At 36.1% G+C, this 20,098-nt stretch overlaps 1 protein-coding gene across 1 annotated transcript in view; it reads right to left on the minus strand.

The window, feature by feature from the left end:
* Window positions 1–1,340: 1,340 nt before the first annotated feature.
* ERAP2 (endoplasmic reticulum aminopeptidase 2) overlaps window positions 1,341–20,098 on the minus strand; it is a 37,946-nt gene continuing 19,188 nt past the window's right edge. Inside the window, exons 9-19 of the mRNA XM_019727916.2 lie at window positions 19,822–19,953; window positions 16,938–17,006; window positions 15,746–15,921; window positions 13,488–13,567; window positions 13,157–13,340; window positions 8,931–9,087; window positions 8,264–8,448; window positions 5,601–5,762; window positions 4,935–5,075; window positions 3,026–3,107; window positions 1,341–2,328 (exon numbers count right to left, since the gene is read on the minus strand). Coding sequence (XP_019583475.2) covers window positions 2,185–2,328; window positions 3,026–3,107; window positions 4,935–5,075; window positions 5,601–5,762; window positions 8,264–8,448; window positions 8,931–9,087; window positions 13,157–13,340; window positions 13,488–13,567; window positions 15,746–15,921; window positions 16,938–17,006; window positions 19,822–19,953 — 1,512 coding nt within the window. The 3' untranslated portion in view covers window positions 1,341–2,184. The remainder of the gene's footprint in view (window positions 2,329–3,025; window positions 3,108–4,934; window positions 5,076–5,600; window positions 5,763–8,263; window positions 8,449–8,930; window positions 9,088–13,156; window positions 13,341–13,487; window positions 13,568–15,745; window positions 15,922–16,937; window positions 17,007–19,821; window positions 19,954–20,098) is intronic.

The following is a 20,098-nucleotide window of genomic DNA, read 5'->3' on the forward strand; positions in this document are numbered from 1 at the left end:
TAAATGCAACAAAGGTCAATAATGAATATAAGTAAAGGGGTGTTGCAGAGTAAAACACGTGGCCACTTTAAACAACCTTGCGGTTGGTAGGCAATCATGTGCAAGTGGAAAACTAGCTTCTCTGACTATTGAGAGGTGTCCTGGTATTTTGGGATAAAGCCTTCCTTGACTCCAAAATCAAAACAAAACAAAACAAAAACCCCCAGGAACTTCCCTCAGAAAATCAGGATCTCTTATAGTAGTTCCTTGCCAATCTTGCTTCTCTGCAACCTCAAATAGACCCAATGACATAGCAAGGAATGAAATGCAGAAGTATGTACAGGAGGTAGGACAAATTCCTGTCATGGTGATAATTTGGACTCTTGAGGGCTGTGCCCATTCACTCCTACACAAAGTCTAAAAGGGAGAAAGCCATTGGATCTGGGCCCCCCTGATCTGAAAGGTTTCTCATTCTGAGAGGGCTGTGGAAATGACAAAATTCTCCTCGAAGCTCTGTGGGGAATCAGGATGGCACAGAGTTGTGTCTGTTCACTTCATCTAGTCATGATCGTGTATATAACTTGTTTGTTCATTTGCAGTAAAAGAAAGTAAAACTAACTTTAGTCCAGTCTTCCTTGGTGTTGGGGATCTGGCATCTACCATAAAAATTTTGAAATACCATACTAATAAGTACAATACATTTATTTTTAAAATACTTTGTTGAAACATTATTGGGACATTCATTCTCATGAAATAATAACTTTGCTTCTTTCTGTACTCAAGTTTTAAGAATCTGAGAAATTACAAATGTATTTAAACAAAGAGCTAAAGGGAAGACCATTTAAAACTTGGAAATTTATGGTAGGCAAGTTACTGAACAAAAGAAAGAACTTTGCTTATTTATGTAAATATTCATGGTACAGTTTTACTGAAGCTCATACACATTTTAGTGCTTAATTTACATATTGTTTTGGTGGAAAAAAAACACAGTATTCTTTACTCTTTCAGTTTCTTTATGCTCAAGTATGTAATTATAGAGGGCTGTCACTAAGGTGTTGTATAGACCTTGGTAGGATACGGACCAGGTCAAATCTAGAGTCAAAGATGTTTCTAAGATTCCAAGAAATGATTTGAAAACAAACAACAAAATATGCATCGAGTCATGCCCCCGGTCCACACAAATTGTATTCTGTCTCTGACTGGAAAGGTCTATAGACCTTCATATCACTCCAGGAGGGATTGCATAACACCCTCAATGCCACCCCTGCCTCAACATCCCGCTTCCCTTAATAACCGAGATAAATTAGTCATTTGTGTATTGATTCACATCTTTCTAGAACTTACCTATACTTGCACACTGATTCAAATGTAGGAACATGAATTTATTAAATGTACTACCTGTATTTAGAGAAGTGTTTTCTTTATTCCAAATGACTTATTCAAGCAATTAAGAGAAGCATCTAGAAAAGCACTTCAGAGATCAAGAGTTTCCCTTAAAATATAAAGAAATGCTAAAACTGGATTACAATATAGGATGATACATTTAAATATTTACATTAAACCATGCTTTCACCCAAAATATATACAATATAATCTAATTCTGCAACTTTCAAAAGATTTACTAAAAATACAAATGTACCAATTAAAGTGATGTGGTCTCATCTTTCTCTCCTGTACCTTTGCGACTGCAGATTTTACTTCATTGGGAGATGAAGGCTATTCTTGAGGGTTTTCATGAATGAGAGCCTCAAGCCTTCCCGGCCTATTCGATAAACGCTGACATACAGTTTTTAATAATCTAAGGTTTGGTGACAAAGTCTCTGTATTCCTGATTCTTATGCTTCATATTTGATTCAGATTTTTCCATGAATGGTAAGAATTAAACACCAGGATGCTCAGCAAGGTTAAAAAGCAGCAAAGTTGCAAAAGAGTGGCACAACGCGAGGCAATGTAGATCATCTGTGCTGTGGCTAAACTCTCCATTACTCAGAAAGTTTACTTTTAAATAGGCTACCAAATTGCCCTTACCCCACCCCCAGCACCATGCATCGGTCAGCTAGAGACCATAGTTTACAGCAGGAAACTGCCCTGGATTACTTCTTGAGTCTTCTTACTGGTGAGACAAAACATCTGTAACTCAGACTTAAGCTTTGCTGATTTCATGCAAATATGGCCCACAGCTGGTGTGCTCTTTCTTTCAACCGTTTAAATCTTAACCAGTAGCCAAGTCCTCAGAGTGGGAAGATTCTTCTCCAGCCACTCAATATTTTTGGGTATGGTTTCCAGAACAATTTGAAAAACATCCAGATGTGATCCTTGGGCCTTAAGAGAGTCAAAGAACAGTTGCACCTGAAAAATAAGCAAGAAAAGAATTATTGACATGGTTCATAAAACACTTTCTCTTCCAAAGGGTTTCAAAACAGCTTGCAATTTCTACAAACACAGGTGCAAGCATTTTTCTGCCAACCTCTAAAAGGTTATTTTCTTTTTCTCCTCTTTTTTTTTTTTTGCATAATTATCACTTTATCTTCAAACAATAAATAAAGTAAGACAGGAATGATAAATCCTTCTTACAAGTGAGTACACTGTGGGTAAAGAAGTTGTAATTAAGCCAAGTCACAGAGTAAGTAGTGAGCCAGTTTTAAGTTCTAGAACTCTGAATTTGCTTCAAGAGTAAATAAATTCAAGATTTATTGTGGAAAGAAAATAAAAAAGACAAGTAGAATTACTACTAATAATAGCTTTGTTAAAAACCTTTCAGGACTCTTCCAAACTTCAATATAATCACTCATGATGATATAATGTGAACAAAATAACACAAAAGGACTCATCTCTCAGGGGTAATTTTCATTTTGAATTCTATAAACACATATTTTAAGAGGTTCGAGTCCTTTGCCTTCCATTTACTTACTATGGGACATTGAAAAAAACAACTTATTTTCTTTTAGTAAAAGGAGAACTTCAAACCAGATCACATCTAAGTTTACTTTCAATTCTACCTCTTAAACATTTATTTTTAAATTGTTAGCAATAGAGAATCACAAACCTCTTGCAACTCATCCTTGGAAGAAAAGTGAGATGTTGTACCAGAGATAATGAGTCTCATGGCAAATGAGCCCAAATCAAATCTGAAAATAAAAAGGAACCCAACAGATTTAAGTAATAGAAATACTAGCCTTACGTTTATTGTATCATATATTTTTTAATGTATAATATTAATAACTATATAAGCTGATGCATTACAATTGATAGTATTAATTACCATAATAACTCATATCCATCCAATAAAATCCCAAAGCTACGAAGTTTATCAAATTTGACCGTAAGATAAAAGTGTAGATAAAACTATTTTAGAAAATATGACTGCCTTATTCAACAATGTTTATATTTAAATTTATGTTTAAAGCAGCATTCTCTACATTTTTTTGATTATGCACCTCATCAGTAAGATTTGTTTTTGATCAATAACTTCACAAACTACATTTTTAATTTATGAATTATATATGTACTCTGTTATAGGTAAAAAAAGAAAATTTAAATAGGATAAGAAATAATATATGTGCCAATATTTTCTTCTCGCACTCTAATGTATTGTCTTCCACACTTCCCCATCCCATTTTGGACACCATTGTGTTTAGACATTGTATTTATTAGGCAAGGTTACTTGGTTGAACTGTCTGTCATTCGCAGCCACAGACTGCATCCTTGGCCTCCATGTCTTATATAGAGAATTTGTTCACAGGTCAAAGGGATTCATACTGAAACCAAAGCACAGATAATCTAAGAAATGGTTCCAAGTCTAGACTCTGCATATGATGGGGCAGGAGGATAATTTCCAGTTACAAAGGAAATCTAAAACATTTCAGAAAAAGTCTGAGCATTTAAGGAGGGAACTGATCGTCATGCAAACAACCCATCCAATGGTTCCAGTAGGGTCGTTAAGGAAACACATCTAAATAAAAACAACAACAACAAAAAATGTTTCTAACTGTAGGGTATCATGTGGCTGTCAAACCATTGAAAGTCTGGGAGAGGAGTAGAAACTGTGCTTTTTGCTTTTGCAAAGCTGTCTGTGAGAACTGAGTCCTTTATGGCTAAGAAACGAGAGGAGAGAGGAACTGTGAACGATGGACATCAAAGATGCCAAGTGACACTAAAATAAACACAGCAAACTGCACAGCTCTCTCAGTCAGGGTATTTTCCGTATAGTAGTTCCTAAGTGACATTTGGCTTTTGGATGAGGAAAGAGCTGAGCACCTTAGCAGGGGGTTTATTGTGAGAGAAAGCAATACCATCCTGCACGTTCCAATGAAATCTAATCATTATTTGTTCCTTCTGGGGGATATTTTAGGCCCAGGAGTGTACTGGAGTGAGCTCTAGTTCTCCTAAAAGCTGAAACCCCAGCACACACTCAGAACCAATCCCATTTTGGCGGAGGGCCCCCAAAACAATTCTGATGGAAATTCTTAGAATTTTAGCTACTCTAAGCTCTCCACTATGCTACCTCCACAGGAGAACTGAGGTGGGAATTAGTTCTCATCAAAATTCCTGAAGTTCCCCCACTCCCCGCCCCATAACAAATCTGCATTAACAAAGCAAACCAAATAGGTTCGATGCCATATATATGGGTTCATTGAATTCCTCTGGGCTGGTGAGAGAGCGAGGAGTGATCGGGCTGATGACTGGATTTAACTCAACTAGTACTTGCTCCCAGCAACTCTTCTTTGCCTGGGCTGAATAAGAGAAATCTGTTTCCCATCCCCTTCTCGTTCCTCTCCCTTACTCCTGGACAGAATAACTTATGCTAGTGAATTTTAAAACCAATAGACTTTGTCGAACAATTTGGGTGAAATGATATCATTTATATGCGTTGGGGGACACTCAATTACAATTGGTTTTGGGCAACTGAGACAGCTGGGTGGAAGAAGACAGATTGGATATAAGTAAATACCAACTTTTTTAGGAGATGGGTCCAATTTTCTCTTACAAAATTCCAGGCTAATCGCTGCCCCTTTGTATTTCTGGCAATCGCATGAAGAAGAGAGGCCAAGTCTTGTGTCTTGATAACCTTTCCTTCCATTCCTAGTTCGATTAATCTGAAGAAATAAAGACCATATGATTTTTCATGGCATGTGTTATACAGTGAAAATTAACTCAGGCTATCAGTATACTAAAAGACTAGGAGAGGAAGAGGCATGGTAGAAGTATAATTTACGGAAAACAATAATAAATTTTCTACTGGCTAACATTTTTAATGTCCCAGTTAAACTTCTACTTTTTTCTAGCAGTAATTTTATTCACTTACTATTTCAAAGAACTTTGATAAGATCTCATACAGCATTTGATACATAAGAATGTATTTTTGCAATAATTGTCCTCTCATTTTCTGAAAGTAAAACATAACCATTTTTTCTAGTATCAATCACATGATTAAGAACTACGTACTATCTGTTTTCACTATTTGCATTTTACCAATGTATGTATTTTTTTGGAAGTGAATTCAAAATAATTCAAATCCTGACTCAACTATATGCCTTTGAAATTGGTGGCTAAAATTTTAGTGATTGCACTGAGTTTGTGTCAGTTTACTTTTAACAACTTAGGGAGATTAATGCACTTACTTCATTAACTTTTCCTGATGTTTGGAGGTTGACAATGCATAGAGAATTTTGTTTTTTTCAGCACCTGACACTGACAATTCATAGTGTTCTAAAAGGGAATTCCATCCTTCTGTTGTCTGAGCACCCACGGAATACACAATCTTTAAAACATCTGTCGGGATACTGTGATATTAAACACAAAAGTAAAGAAAAAAGTTCAATGAAAGACAAAACTCTGTTTTCTGTATTACAATTTTAAATTGCTATAACATAATCACCCTGACTTACTTACAGTACCTAGCATATTAAACCTTTCTTTTGACGAACTTTTATAGAATTATTTTATGTAATTTCACTTTGTGAATCTGTGCTTTTTTCCTACTGATGATAAAATGTTAGCAAGGAGAATAATCATAAGATTTTCACCTACTCAGAGATGAATATGGAAACTTGATGGAATCAATAAATAAAAGAGATGATTTCTGAAATATAAAAGCACTGGTTTATACAGAATTCTATCATTAAATAACATGTATCGATGCTGTATATTTTTAAAAAAAATGATTACTTGCTGCATTAAAATCATATTAAGAGTATATTCTAACAGGCCTGTCTGAGGATTGTCTGACTCTCTAGGTCTAGAGAATTGTAAATTAGCATAACTGACAAGCGTTCAGTCATTTTACAAATCTGTAAAAGTGGTAAGATGCAATAATGTTATTTTCTGTCCACCTAAAGAAGACACTACAATTTTTGGGTTTTATTAACCTAAAAGATATTAACTAGTTTTTATAGTAATTTAGTCTATGAGTTTTAATCCCAAATATTGTTAGATCAATAATAATGGATATTCATATTGCTTGCTTGGAAAAACCACAACGCAGAGAAGTGGGATGGGGCAGAAATTTGCATTTATCATGCAGTGACCATATGGTAGGGATTGTGCTAGTCTCTGTACGTTTTATTTAATTGTCAAAACTACTCTCTGAGATAGCTGTTAATACTAATTTTTAAAAAGTGGAAATAAAGGTCAGAAAGGTTAAGTAACTTGCTCTGAGGTGACATAACTAACCATTTTGGAGACAGGATTTAAATCTGTAATTCTAACGCTTGTGCTATTTCCACTATCCATACTATATGTATTTAAATAATGCAAGTGCTGTTTGAATCATAAAATAAAAAATAAGTAATCAATTTATAATCCACATTTTTAAAATTTGACTGTATTTTACTATATAAATTTATGAAAATTGGTAACAAATATATTATAAGTTCCTTGTAGGTAGGATACATAGTTGTTTTGTTCACTACTTTATCCTTAGTGCCCAGCATAGAGGCAACATGCAAAGAATCGTATTTTGAATGCATGAATGAATGAAGCAATCGATTAATCTATATAAGGAAATTCTTCATTAGGATTAATATTAATGGTCTTGAAATTTAGAAAAATAACCCTACAATATTTAATAAAGCATTCTTGATTACCAGCGTAAAGGAGCTTTACGCAGACTATTTTCACAGGCATAACATCCTATTCAACATGTTGAGCCATTGTAGCTATTGTACATGTGTTACTGCAGGTAAAATCATCCCTGTTATAACCAGCATAAAGACAGAGGAGTAATCTATTGTATTATGGAGCAGGAGGATATTTACATTTTAGCCTTACTCATACAACTCATTCAAATGTAAACAAAAAGAAAAATAGCGCTGAAAGATATTTTTTTCTAAAAGTGATTTTAGGCTTATGCCCCCCAAAGCAGAAAAGTCCAAAAAGAAGGAAACTGGAATTGCTTTTTTAAAAGAAGAATTCACGAAAAGATCTCAGAAACCTCACTGAGATGTAGTTATAGGGAGAGAAATTATGATAGCACATCATAGCAATTTTGCACAGGAAAAATCGGTACCATTTCATTACATGGTCAATTTGTGAGGTTTTTTTTTCTTCTATTAGAAAAAAATGAATGTTCCTTAATTCATATACAGATTTGATTTCTGAAAACATCCAAGTCTCGAGTCTGGGTTTTAACAAGAACCATAAAAAAATTATGTGTTGGACAGAAATCAAGGTTTACATGGAAATGATCTGGTAGTGCCTGTGGTTGCAGCCACTAAACTGAAGTGCAGCACGATCCATTTGCTCACTGGGCATCCTTCTCATACTAACTACAGAATCAATTTTGCCACAAGGACAGTCTTTAGATGGTCCAAATCATCAGTTTCCCATCAAACTTGGAACTTGGGGCCAAGGCTTTCCTATGTTATCAGTTAATGAGGAGGTAAACATATTCTTTTAAAAGGCACTCAGCTCCCCCACTTTTTTTTTTTTCAAGTTTCATCAGATGATCACTGGTGTTTTAATTGCATGTACATTTTACTTTGCTTTTTATCTTTAAAAGCCATCACTTTTGGAGATGGGTGCCCTTCTTCTTTCACCCCCTGGCTATCTTTCTATTATCATGCCAGTGTTTATTTAGCTTTCCAGGGACTTCAACCTCACTTCCCACAAAATCTACTGAGCACTGGCTATGTGAGAGCATGAAGCAAGGGTATGTAATTCCCAGGATGTTTCTTTTTGGTTTTTTTTCTATCCTCTTTGAAAGGTTTTAGCCCTAAAGTCCTACGTGATCAAAGACTTTTACATTAAAGTGAAAGGAGCAAAGAACAGGACAGAAGTTCTCTACTTTAATTTTCCATTGGATTCCATCCACTGAGAAAAGAGTTCAGTTGCCTTCCGGATGCAAGGAGCATGGTTCAGGTGACAGGCCAGCTTTAAGAGGGCAGTGCGGAGCATCCTGTCCCAGACGGAGCCCTCCTCGCTCCAGCTTTGCGCGTCAATCAAGGGCTTAAAATACCGGAGAAGGTAATGCTGCAGAAAGCATAAGATGGTTTACAGAGAGGCTAAATTTAGTTCTTAACACAGCTCTTACCCATCTAAAGGCTCAACTCCAAACTATCTACATGAACCTTTTCCCAAAACACAGAACTACTTATTCATCATTACATTTGTCTTCTCTTTTTCTGGTCCCAACCCACCATATTTAAGAAACAGAGTTAGATTCTCCATTAAAACTATGATTTAATTTCTTATCTGAGAGGGGACTATCAGTTGATATAAGATAAAATCACCTTAGTAGGAATGTTTTGCTCGTGATCCTGGGAGGGCTGTTAGGATGGTGATGACAAGGCCCGAGGGGCATCCAACCAGTAGGTACTGCGGTGTTAACTGTGCTATCAGCCAGTTTCCTCAGCTTCACGAACATTCAACCCCAAGAGTCCACACAAAACAGACCACCGATACTCCAGACTCTGTGTATTTACTTAATGAATTTTTTTTAAAGTAACACAAACCTTGAGGTTTTCAGTGACATCTGAAATATTCCTTCTGTCCATCATGTGATAAAACGATTCTAAGTATTCCAGACCTTTGAGAATAGCAAGGACGTTTGTTTCATGTTGGAGATAGTGAGTGAGGTCGAGGGCTTTGTCTAACGTCAACCTTCCAGCACTGAGGTATAAAACAAATGTTGTGCACATTTTAGAGTTCTTAATATTCTTAATATTAACTATGACATACAGAGCAATAACAGAAGTTTATTATAGCCACACCATTTGATGTCAATATTAGCTCTGCCACTCACTAGCTGTGTGATCTTGGGCAAATTATCTACCCTCTCTGGGCCTTCCTTGCCTCCCCTATACAATGGGGAGAATAATAGTATCTTCTTCTTTTGTAAGGATTAAATAAGTTAATACATGGAAAGCACTTAGAATAATACCTAGTAAACAGTAAAAGCTTTATAAATGAAATAAATATTAGCTAATATTAAGTAACAAATAATTTCAAAGTTTACTATTATGTCATTCTCTAATTATTTAATTTGTGGCTTTGAATTATTTCTCCAAGTGAATTTGGAACTTTGAGGACAGATACTAGGTCTTTTCCTTTTTTGATGTCCCTCCTAGAGCCTAACAGAGAAGCAGCACTTGTTGTGAGGGGGACAATACAAGTATTTCCATCTTTTTTTTTAAGAATCTAGATTCTAAAGTTATATATCTTCTCTACACTTTCTTTTAAAGAGAAAAACAAACAAAACTATTATTCTGAATACCAAAATGTTAGGGTCTCTTCTGTAGAGGAAATAAACCATTGTAATGTCACTTTTGTAAACTAGTTCTCACACGTGCTTCTGAGAGGACCTGTGTCCCCTTGTGGTCTATAAATCATTCTTGCCAGCATCTCATTCCCATATTAAGCTAATAGTTTGATATAGAAACAGATTCCAGAACAAAGGATGTGTCTGTTGAATTTTTCATTAACATAATGTTCTACTTCCTTTGGGTTTTAAAACTTTTAAGTTCTTATCTAAAAAGAGGGAACTGAAACTAGAAGTGAAATAATAAAGAACCAACTTTTGTTGTGACTTTACTCTTCTCAAACACAATGACATACTGCTTTAAACAGACTTATGGAAAAATTTCCAAAAATTTTGTCTGAAGACAGAAGGCTAGACCATCTGCTCTATGATTCTATGATCTGCTGTATTTTTTAAAACACAAATTGACAAAATATCACTATTCCTTCTCACATGTGTAAGTATCATAATATACAGTGCAATTAATACCTTGGAGAATCAGCAACAGGAAGAAAGTGGGTATTATATTCTATGGTGACAATTTAAAAAAGAATGTAACACATAAAATTGATCCTGTTTTTCTTTTTGGCTGAGCCTAATTTGTTTGTTAATAAAACAAATGCCATTATTAGAAAATTTCATGCTTGCCTACTTTAAAAAATTTTAATCTTAATATTCATTTAAAAAGGATTCCTTTTCTTTTTATATAGTTATTGTTTAATAAAAATCCAGCTCCTCACCACTTGCCCTTTGCTTCAATCAATGCACAAAATATTATCTGGATGTTTGTTTACCTTAAAGACAAAACATATATATAAGGATATACTTCAGGTTAATAGGAAAAAATCTATATCTACTCTTTGTAAACAGTTTTAGCTAAATGGTGCCTTTGTGAAATAAAACCATATTCCTATGGAACCAATTTGGGGCTTACTTTTAAGGTACGGGACTAAAAGAAACAAACAGTTTTTCTGTAAGGAAATTAAAGTTGTCATTTTAATTCCACTCAGTTCAGATGGGATCCAAGTCTTAAATTATATTTAATAAGTATGAAAATCTAATTAAAATAAATATCCATTCCTGGGTCAAATTTTGTCTGCAAGCCAAATGTAATCACTGATTACTCCCTTTAACTCTTAAATATTTCATAGAGCAGAGAAGGAAGAAATATATATTCTCAACAGAGTTTAACAAGTAAAAATATTTACACTGATGATGAGAATTTTAAATTGTTAACTTATACAGTTACTTGCATTATAAAAGTAATATAAATGAAATACAAAACAATTGGAGATTAGAGAAGAGGAGGAAAATACTCATAATTTCAGTACCCTATACATTCACTAATAGCATTTTGGAATATTTCCTTCTGTTTTTTTTTATTTTTTTTTATTTCACATTTAGCCTTTTTACTATGTAGTTGAAAACATAATAATACACAAACTCACATTATTTCAAATGTATTTTTTAAACTTCACATTATTTGAAATGTATTTTTCTGTTATCACCTTCTCTTCCTATTCAACACATCATCTTTTAAACAATTTATGTTAGATCATACTAATAATGCTAACCGCTGACATTTGTTGAATGGGGGTACTGTGCTTAGTGCTTTATTGCCTTATCTTAGGCAGTCCTCAAAACAACCTGTGTGACAGACATTATTATTTAAAACTGGAGTTTTAAAGACTAGAAAAGTTTTAAAAACTAGAAACTTTAGGCTGAAAACGGTCAAATAACTTGCCCAAAGTCAAACAGTAAGTGAAGAGGTAGTACCTGAATTCACCTTTTTACACCAAAAATTGTAATGTTAATTAATTTCATTAACCTGTCCATCTAGTGAGGAAAAGGTCATCATATTTCCACTGGTGCATCAAGAACTATAGTGTTCCTTCCGCTAAATTTAGGCTACCCAGAAATTCATAGGCTAGAAACAGCAAAAAGGACTTTGCAACTACTTGTAAGATTAGCTTTCATTTGCTGAGCTGTCAATATTCTTCATTATTTCTAGTCTTAAATTTTTAATCCACCTTTTCTTCAATCTGCGAGTTTCTCCGTTGAGCAGACATACCTCCTTGAACTAACAGTAGCCCACTTCTCAGCTAGTCTATTATGCATCTACTCAGATGGTGGATGGTGTTTTTCTCATTGTAGCTTCCAGTATGCTATGATACCATGTTGTTCCTGAGACTATGGGGCTGAGGATTAAACACTGAATGGTCTCCCTTTTCTAACTGGGGAATTCAGTTGTAGGGAAAAGCTTTGCCTGAGAGATGTCCTGCTGGTTACTTTCACTCAAGATGACCTAAATAAGTACCTGAAAGGAAATAATATGTCACACTGAATAAAGTGAGTATGTTACAGTAATTCTCAGAAGAGGAAAAGCTTACAATGTACCATACTCCACCTGATCCCCATTTTTTGCCCCCATTGATGATACTGTGACCCAATTATTCTACATATTATTCTGTTGATGATAAATGGAAAAGGAAAGACAACACTTTGTCTTTCCGGGGAAATCTAAAGAGGAATAAACATCGGCAGCTAGTTCTTCCTTCATTTCCCCAACAATTTCAAATTGATTTCTTCAATGTGAGCAAAGTAATGAATGGATTATGTACTAGGCTAACAACATATTTAAAATTGTATAGGTTAAGACTATATAGTTTTTTTTCAGCAGATTACAAAGGTATTTGGTGAAACAGCAAGCTACTAGCATAAAAAAATTTTAAATCTGGGGTCAAAAGCTTAAATACCTAGAGGTTCCACCCTAAGTGAGTGAAGAAAGCCACTCAGGTGTACCATCTGGGACTTTGGCACATGGGAGAGTGCAGGCCTGGCCTAAGTGGGGCATCTTTCCACTACACCCTCCTCTGTGGTTACCCTGTGGGAATGAAGATTCAAAGTTGCCAAATCTTTTCATTTTTAAAAATGTATTTATTTTTTAATTGTTTTTTCAATTATAGTTGATGTTCAATATTATTTTATATTAGTTTTGGGTGTACAGCATAGTGTACACCCGGTTAGACATTTATATAATTTATGCAGTGATCCCCTGGATTAGTCTAGCACCCACCTGACACTATACATAGTTATTACCATATTACTGACCACATTCTCTATGTTGTACTTTACATCCCCATGGCTATTTTGCAACTACCAGTTTGTATTTTTTAATCCCTTCACCTTTTAAAGAGACTCCAGAAGTCAGGATTTTTATATGAAATTCTTCACATTTTAAAATGTTGGATTACATTTTTAAACACTACATGGGTCAAAATACTTTATCAGTGAGTAGGCTTCGGTCTAGAGGCCAGTATTTGGCCTCCGTTCCGATCCCTGTCAAATGAATGATCAACATTGAATGTTTGATTTTGAAATCTAGCATATCTGGTTATATGTGAGTTACTGCCTGTGAAATCAAATGAAAGTTTACATTACCTTACTAGCTGAAAAGCGTCATGAATCAGATCTATTCTGTCCTTAGATCTGAGAACTGTGTGGTTCTGATTCAACTGTGTAATTAGTTGATCCCATCCATGCCCTTCATAGTGAACGATGTAATAGCCATTTAAGTCCACATTGAATTTCACCCAACTGGTCTTTTCAGGTAAATCCAGAGTATCTAAGGGGACAAAATTGGCATAGGCATTTCATTATCAACATACACACCAAGAACATCTCCAAAAATGTTAGTTTCCATATTATCATTAATAAAAGAACATCTTTAATTTCAGAATTGAAGCACCTGTTTGGCTAATCAGTTCATTACCTGTTTTTGATTTTAAAACGTATCTGTGAATCCCATTAGAGGAACTTGTGGAGTAGGTCAGTGGGATGTGCCAAAGGTACCTATGTTAGAAAGTAAAGACTGTTACAGATTAAATTAATGTCCATTTCAATTTTCACAGACTCAAGTAAGCTGTACAGGCACCTCATCACCCATCCTTTACACTATCAGTGGTCTTATAAATTGTGTAGGCCAATACTAGCGTATCCTTGGGTATGTAAAACTTCTTGCAGGATGACTGAAGCTGCAGCAGTATATACCTAGTTGAACTCTGTCACAGTTACCTGTGCCATTTGTTGTCTAAATCTCATACCACAATAAGTTCTGTCGATTGTTTCCTTTAAGAGAAAAAAAATTCAATCTTGCTTTCACATATCCAAAAACTCTGATAGCCTGACACTAATTCAAATAACTGAAACAAAGCTGTAGGAAAAAGCCTTAATAGGTATAGGTCTTAGTCCAGTGATTTTCCACTGATCCTTTTGTTCAATAAAGCTGCCCATATCCAGCCACCCAGCTGCTCAGTGACTGTGGGTAATTAGTCAGCAACAGCACAGTCCGGGATCTGTAGGTCAGCCAGATCCAGAAAGTGAAAAAGCAGAATGGTTGGGAGAAAAAGGCCTCAGTTAGTTTTCAGTGGCCCTACTATGGGAAATAATAGAAATTGCTATTTTTTTCTAACTTCCTAGCAGCTTCCAGAATTTATTTCCTCTATCACATCAAGCCATATTAGCTATAGTAACCTTGCACCTGTAAAATCCTGTGCTTGAAAATACCAACAGCTGTAAAACAGAAAGGACAATAACTGAGAATGTTCCTATTAGTCTTCAAAAAATACCAAAGGATGAAAGAAACAAGACTGTACACAGCCTCCACCTAGTAAGGGGTCAGAAGGGATCATCTACCTGCCAACCCACAGAGTACAGATAACTAACAAAGCAACTAAAATATTTACACAAAAATGTGAAAATAGACACTTAGATATTGCCAAGAATTAATGGTTTGAGATTCCTGGGTGGATCTTGGCTCTAAAGGGAAAGGGATTTTTCCAGATAAACATATCTGGGAATAAAACAGAGGGAGAGTAGCATTTCATGCGTTTGGATAGGCCTGAATCAGAGAGTAATCATTTCATAATAGTAATCTAAAACCTGCCTTAGACAGAGGAAAAATACAGATCATTATAGATCTTTGTCATTCTGGGCCATCCACACTATTGAACGCTCTCATGACATTTTGATGTTATTAAACTGAGTCCTACTTTCCCAATAATGAACCAAACATTAAATGTTCCAGCTTGTGTTGCCAAGCTACAGATTGTCTAAGCTCTCTGAGGCTCAAACTTCAGAAGGACATACAAAAAAATGGAAAGAAAGATGTGTCTCACAGAGAGAAGGCGCATAAGAGTTGCTGTTGGATTGGAAATTGGTAATTGATGACACAAAAAGAGAAAACATCCTCTTTCTATATGTATATCCTGTGTGTTAAAGTCCTTGGATTTGCTTCTGATTCTCAGAAAAACTCTAGATTTGTCATTAGACAGCTAGATCTTTAGAAAAAATAAATAATACTTATAAGAGCCAGTGCAGATTCACTTTGATTATTTCATTTGAAATTAACCTAATTCATCTTATTAATAGGGCTAAAAGAACAGAGAAATGTGAACGGTGTTGTGTTTCTTGCTTTCAGTAAAGCCTTTAACAAGTTTTCTCAGGATAGGCTGGAGAACAAGATGACAGTGTGGTTAATTGGATTTGCTTTCATTATTACCAAGAACATCAAGTTTTAGGATGTTACATTTGTAGTGGATTACTGAAAAACAAAAGACAACAGGAGGTCTTAGCATCTAATTTATCACATAAGGAATATCTTTTCTCTTCTGATAATTTGTATAGCTGTCATAAGACTCCCTAGGTGTAGGCCTAACACAATTTATTAGAGCCCAGAAAGCTAGTATTGAAAAGGGTCAGGGCATAGAATACTAGAAATATAACCGACTACCCTCTGCATCAGAACTGAGTTTCTAAAAGGGGCCTCAGAATTACTAAGAGTGCAGCTGCCGAACAACACAGTCTGGGCCACCTGAAACCTCTTTCGATCTGTTATCAAGGCGAGTTTAGGCCTTTGATTCCTGCATAGCAATAGCATCCCACAGTTGCCAGAGAAGCTGAAAGAAAGCGAATGCAGTAACACGCAAACTGAGAAGAGATAAACTAGACCAACAGAAGAACAGCAGCTACCCTTCCTGCAGGGCCCTCCATGAGTGGTCCTCTTTGAACACCCCCTTCAGGAAGCGCTCCTGTCGCAGTCTGAGTGAACGCCCTTCCTGGTTAACCACCACCAACGGGATTCCTTTCTGCAGGGTCCAGGTAGCCATCATCTCTTTGACCTCCACGTTCTCCCTGAGAAAGGTGAGCTGAAATGAAAAGTGACTGTAGTTAACTCGAAACAGAGGAGAGAAAAGAGAGAGAGATGAGAAACTTAGGTTTCCTGGGATGCTAGAAACAAGGCAGGGGAAGGAGGGAGGGTGGTCTCAGGCTGCAGTCTCAGGGCGGAGCAATGTGGGAAGCCGATGGGGCAGCCCACCTCAGGGCCGCTCTCGGCAAGTTACCTGCAGGAGGGATGTATGTGAGAGCTTAAGGGTTAACATATGGCAGGAAAAGCCAAGAGGAAGGGCTTGAGACTGAAGCCTCCCTCCAGCTCCCTTTCAAAACAAAAAGAAAAAAAAATACACCTCTCCATTTTAATAATGGTGGAATCCAAGAGGGTGGTTTAAAAGAGATACGTCTGTTTTTAAGGAAACTTTAAATATTACAACAGAACGACAGCATATCATTGTACGCAGATTGAATGGAGAACAAAACCTCCAGCTTCCTAACTTCTAGTATGAATTTCCGATCACTGGATGCTAAATCTTTCTTTAGAAATGGTTATTTATGGGATTAGCATGACTCTTTAAAAAAAGAGTTTGCCTTTCTTTTCTTTCTTTCTTCTTCTTTTTTTAAATGATGACTTTCTTTTCTCTCTCCTAAAGTGCACCAATAACGTCCCAGAAGTAAACAAAAAGACAGGGAGGGCCTCAAGCAAGCCATTCACTCTATTTCCAAACTTAACGGCATATTTGGTTTGGCATTTTTCAGAGCCTAGAGGATGTCAATGCAGCAAAAAACCACTCCAGAATTTGGAGCTGAGATATTTTCAGTTAGCAGTGGGCTTGTGGGAAAGCTGAATTGTGACAACAAAAATATAGTAGTAACAGCATCATCCCCCTAAATGGCCTGAACATTCCTTCTTCAATCAGCTTTGTTTCAAGGAAAATTGTAGAATCTCTCTTCCTCTCCAGTTATTTAAAGGGATGGCTGGGTTCCTCTACAGCCTAGGGTCAGGTGATGGGCCAAATCTCTTTTACTTTATACGTCTCCATATACTTACTGTGTCGCTTGTCATCTTGGAATCGGAATAACAAAATCCACCAGATGTAAAATCACCTTCTAAACAACTCTATAAGACAAGAATAAAAGAGCACTGCTAGTTGGGCACTGACAGTTAGCTGAATATGCCTATTAGACATGAATGCAGACATTTATTCGGATAGTTATATGAAAGTTTAATTCATCTAGACATGATAATGAGCACAGCAATTCATGAAATGGAAAAAAAAAAGGGGGCATCTTCACAGTGACCATAGAAAACACACAAAAGTTACTTCATGAATTACTATGCTCCTTAGCATGTCTAGATAAATTAAATTTTCATATATGTATTTCAAGTTTGCTGAAGAAGTTCAACGTGGTGGCATAACTGTTTCAGGGGTGAGTCAATTTGTTGAATTTTCCTTTTGTTTCTTTCCTTTCCCCTGGGAAAGGTCCTACTTTACTCTTTTAGTGTGCATGTTACTCATGCCCCTATTTAGCATTTAGGCAACTGTGTCTAGTGGTAACTTTTCCCTGTCACATCACAAATGCCTTGGCAGTGGGGGAGATGCCTCTGCTTACCTGGCTATCCCCAGTGATTGCCACAGTAGCATATGATGGATGCACAATATATTTTGAATTCAGAACTGATAATGAGACCTAAGAAAATCACCAACTTGGCAATCAATCCTGGAATAACCAGGAGTTAATGCTCTAACAGGAACTGTAGTTGGGGGAAAATGACATACGCACTGTCTAAGGCTCTCAAGTGCTATTAAGTGACTTCATGAAAAACAACAACAAAGAATTCTTCTGATTCCCAACTTGCTACCGTATTTCCCCGAAAATAAGACCGGGTCTTATATTAAGGTTTGCTCCAAAAGATGCAATAGGGCTTATGCTCAGGAGATGTCCTCCTGAAAAATCATGCTAGGGCTTATTTTCCGGTTAGGTCTTATTTTCGGGGAAACACGGTATTGACATTGCTATTAAAATTGACATATGTGACACAATGCTGAGTAAGGTATTTTCAGGAATTTATCATTTTCATCCTATAGTTTCACTTGACATCAGAAGGGAGTCAACTGAATTTAAGACCTATAAGCGAAGGTTAGATAGGAGAATTTCCTGATAACTAGGAAGAAGGCGTGATATAATCGAAAGAATGAATACTGGATTTAGAGTCAAAGGACAGATTTTAAGTACTGACTCCATCATTCATTTGGGTACAATCTTGAGCAAATCTCTCCCTTAGTGTTAATTTTCTCATCTATAAAAATGGGGTAAGAATACCTACCTGACCTTCTTGATGTGGTTATAAGCATGACTTGACAAAAGTTAACGTAAGAGTGTTCAGAGTTGGCCTAAAAATATCCTCTTATGATTGGCCAAATTTCTCCTTTAATCCCCCCTCCAGCCACTGCATAAAGACAGATTCTTCCTTGTTGAAGAAAGGCTAGGTTATAGCTACTCACTTATACACACACACACGCACACATGCATAGCCGAGGGAAAAGGACAGGGATGGCAGAGAAAAGCAATGTAAGGCTGATTGTTGAGAAGTTTAGGAGGAATTGTGGAGAGAGAGCATCTGGGTCTCCTGCAGGAGGTGACGGAAATGGGTAAGGAGCATTTTTATAAACATTACTAAGGACTCGGCATTTTTATGATTTTCAAGAAATGTGAGTAAAAGATTTGAGCTACCTCAAAAAGATTTTTAGTTACTTGACTTTATTTCTTTGACTACAAAATTACATGTAAATTACACCATGAGGGTCCAGACTTGACAAGGCCACAAAAAATTCAAATGAAATTTCTTTTTAAATTGTAATGTGCTATACAAATATTGAGCAATATCATTGCTGTCCCTGGGACATAAGTGCTTATGAAAAGAAAGGACCTCTTCTGTCTACAACGGCATAGAGTTCTTCTACCTGGAAGCATGAGCTCTGCCAGCCCAATACTTCTATAAAAGATCATTTTCCTTGCAGTTGAAAATTTAAGAATATTTTCATAATGATTAGAATAGATTCATCAGAGTTTACTGTATGTTTTCTGCTCTGTCTTACCTATTACACTCCATGAATCCCAATGACAAAGGGACCATGTGTTCTTTAATCAATCATTAGCTGTTTAGTAATCACAGTTATTGATTAGTATGCTAGTTCAATGGCATTAAAAAGCAAGAACAGCCATGATTCTTGCTCTTAAGCAAATTTTGTCATTATTATTATATCACTGTTATTATTGAACCATAAAAACCAATAAAAGAGAACGTCACTATGTGGAACAGATTCATCAATACACTTCTAGGTACACGGCAGAAAAACCAACCAATGAGCGCTGAAGCAGTGTATGAGGAGGAGGTGAAATCTCAGCTAGATCTCAAAAGATGGATAGTATTTGAATTCTTGGAAAGAAGAAAGGGCGTTTCAGGTAGCAGGGACACTAGAAACAAAGGCATGACAACATAGAAAGGGAGCAGGATATCTTCCTATGAGGGAGAATATGTGTCTCACGCAAGAGAAAATACATGTTGGGAAATAAAGTTGAACAAGTAGGGTTTAACCTTAAAATCTGGACAGGTTAGGTGTTATATATAATAGTAACTAAAAAGTCATTAAAGATTTTGGGAAGTGAGAGGATAACAGTGTAGGATTAACCATAGAAGGGAAACCAAAGAGAAGGAGGTCAAGTAGCCCACCCCTATAACTAACCCAGTGTGGCATTCTGGTTTATTATGGTGCCAGAGAAAAAACGAAGGCACTGCCTTCTGTGGACCCTGGCAGTGTGGCATATGGAATAAATATTTGTTGACTAACAGTCTAACTATAAACCTTCATCATTAGCCTGTCACCTTATAGGCTTAACAACAGTCTACTGTAACCCAACATATGACTTACATTTGACAGACTGCTCCACAAATCATCATTCTTAGCATTCCTAAAGCTGAACTTCTTTAAGTAGTGAATAATTCCTTTCTGAAATTTCTCCTCACTCAGGAAATCCTTGAGCATATTCAAAATACAAGCTCCCTAAAAAAAAAAAAAGCAAGAAAGAACATAAAGAAAAGGTACATATGTTTTTAAAGGAAGCTTAAATTTTATAGATCATGTAATATCTGAAAAATGAACAGCAAATAAAATAAAAAGTTAAACAGGTGGCAGTAACCTGGTAGCA

This window comes from Rhinolophus sinicus, linkage group LG03, assembly GCF_036562045.2.
Source record: "Rhinolophus sinicus isolate RSC01 linkage group LG03, ASM3656204v1, whole genome shotgun sequence".
Lineage (NCBI taxonomy): Eukaryota > Metazoa > Chordata > Mammalia > Chiroptera > Rhinolophidae > Rhinolophus > Rhinolophus sinicus.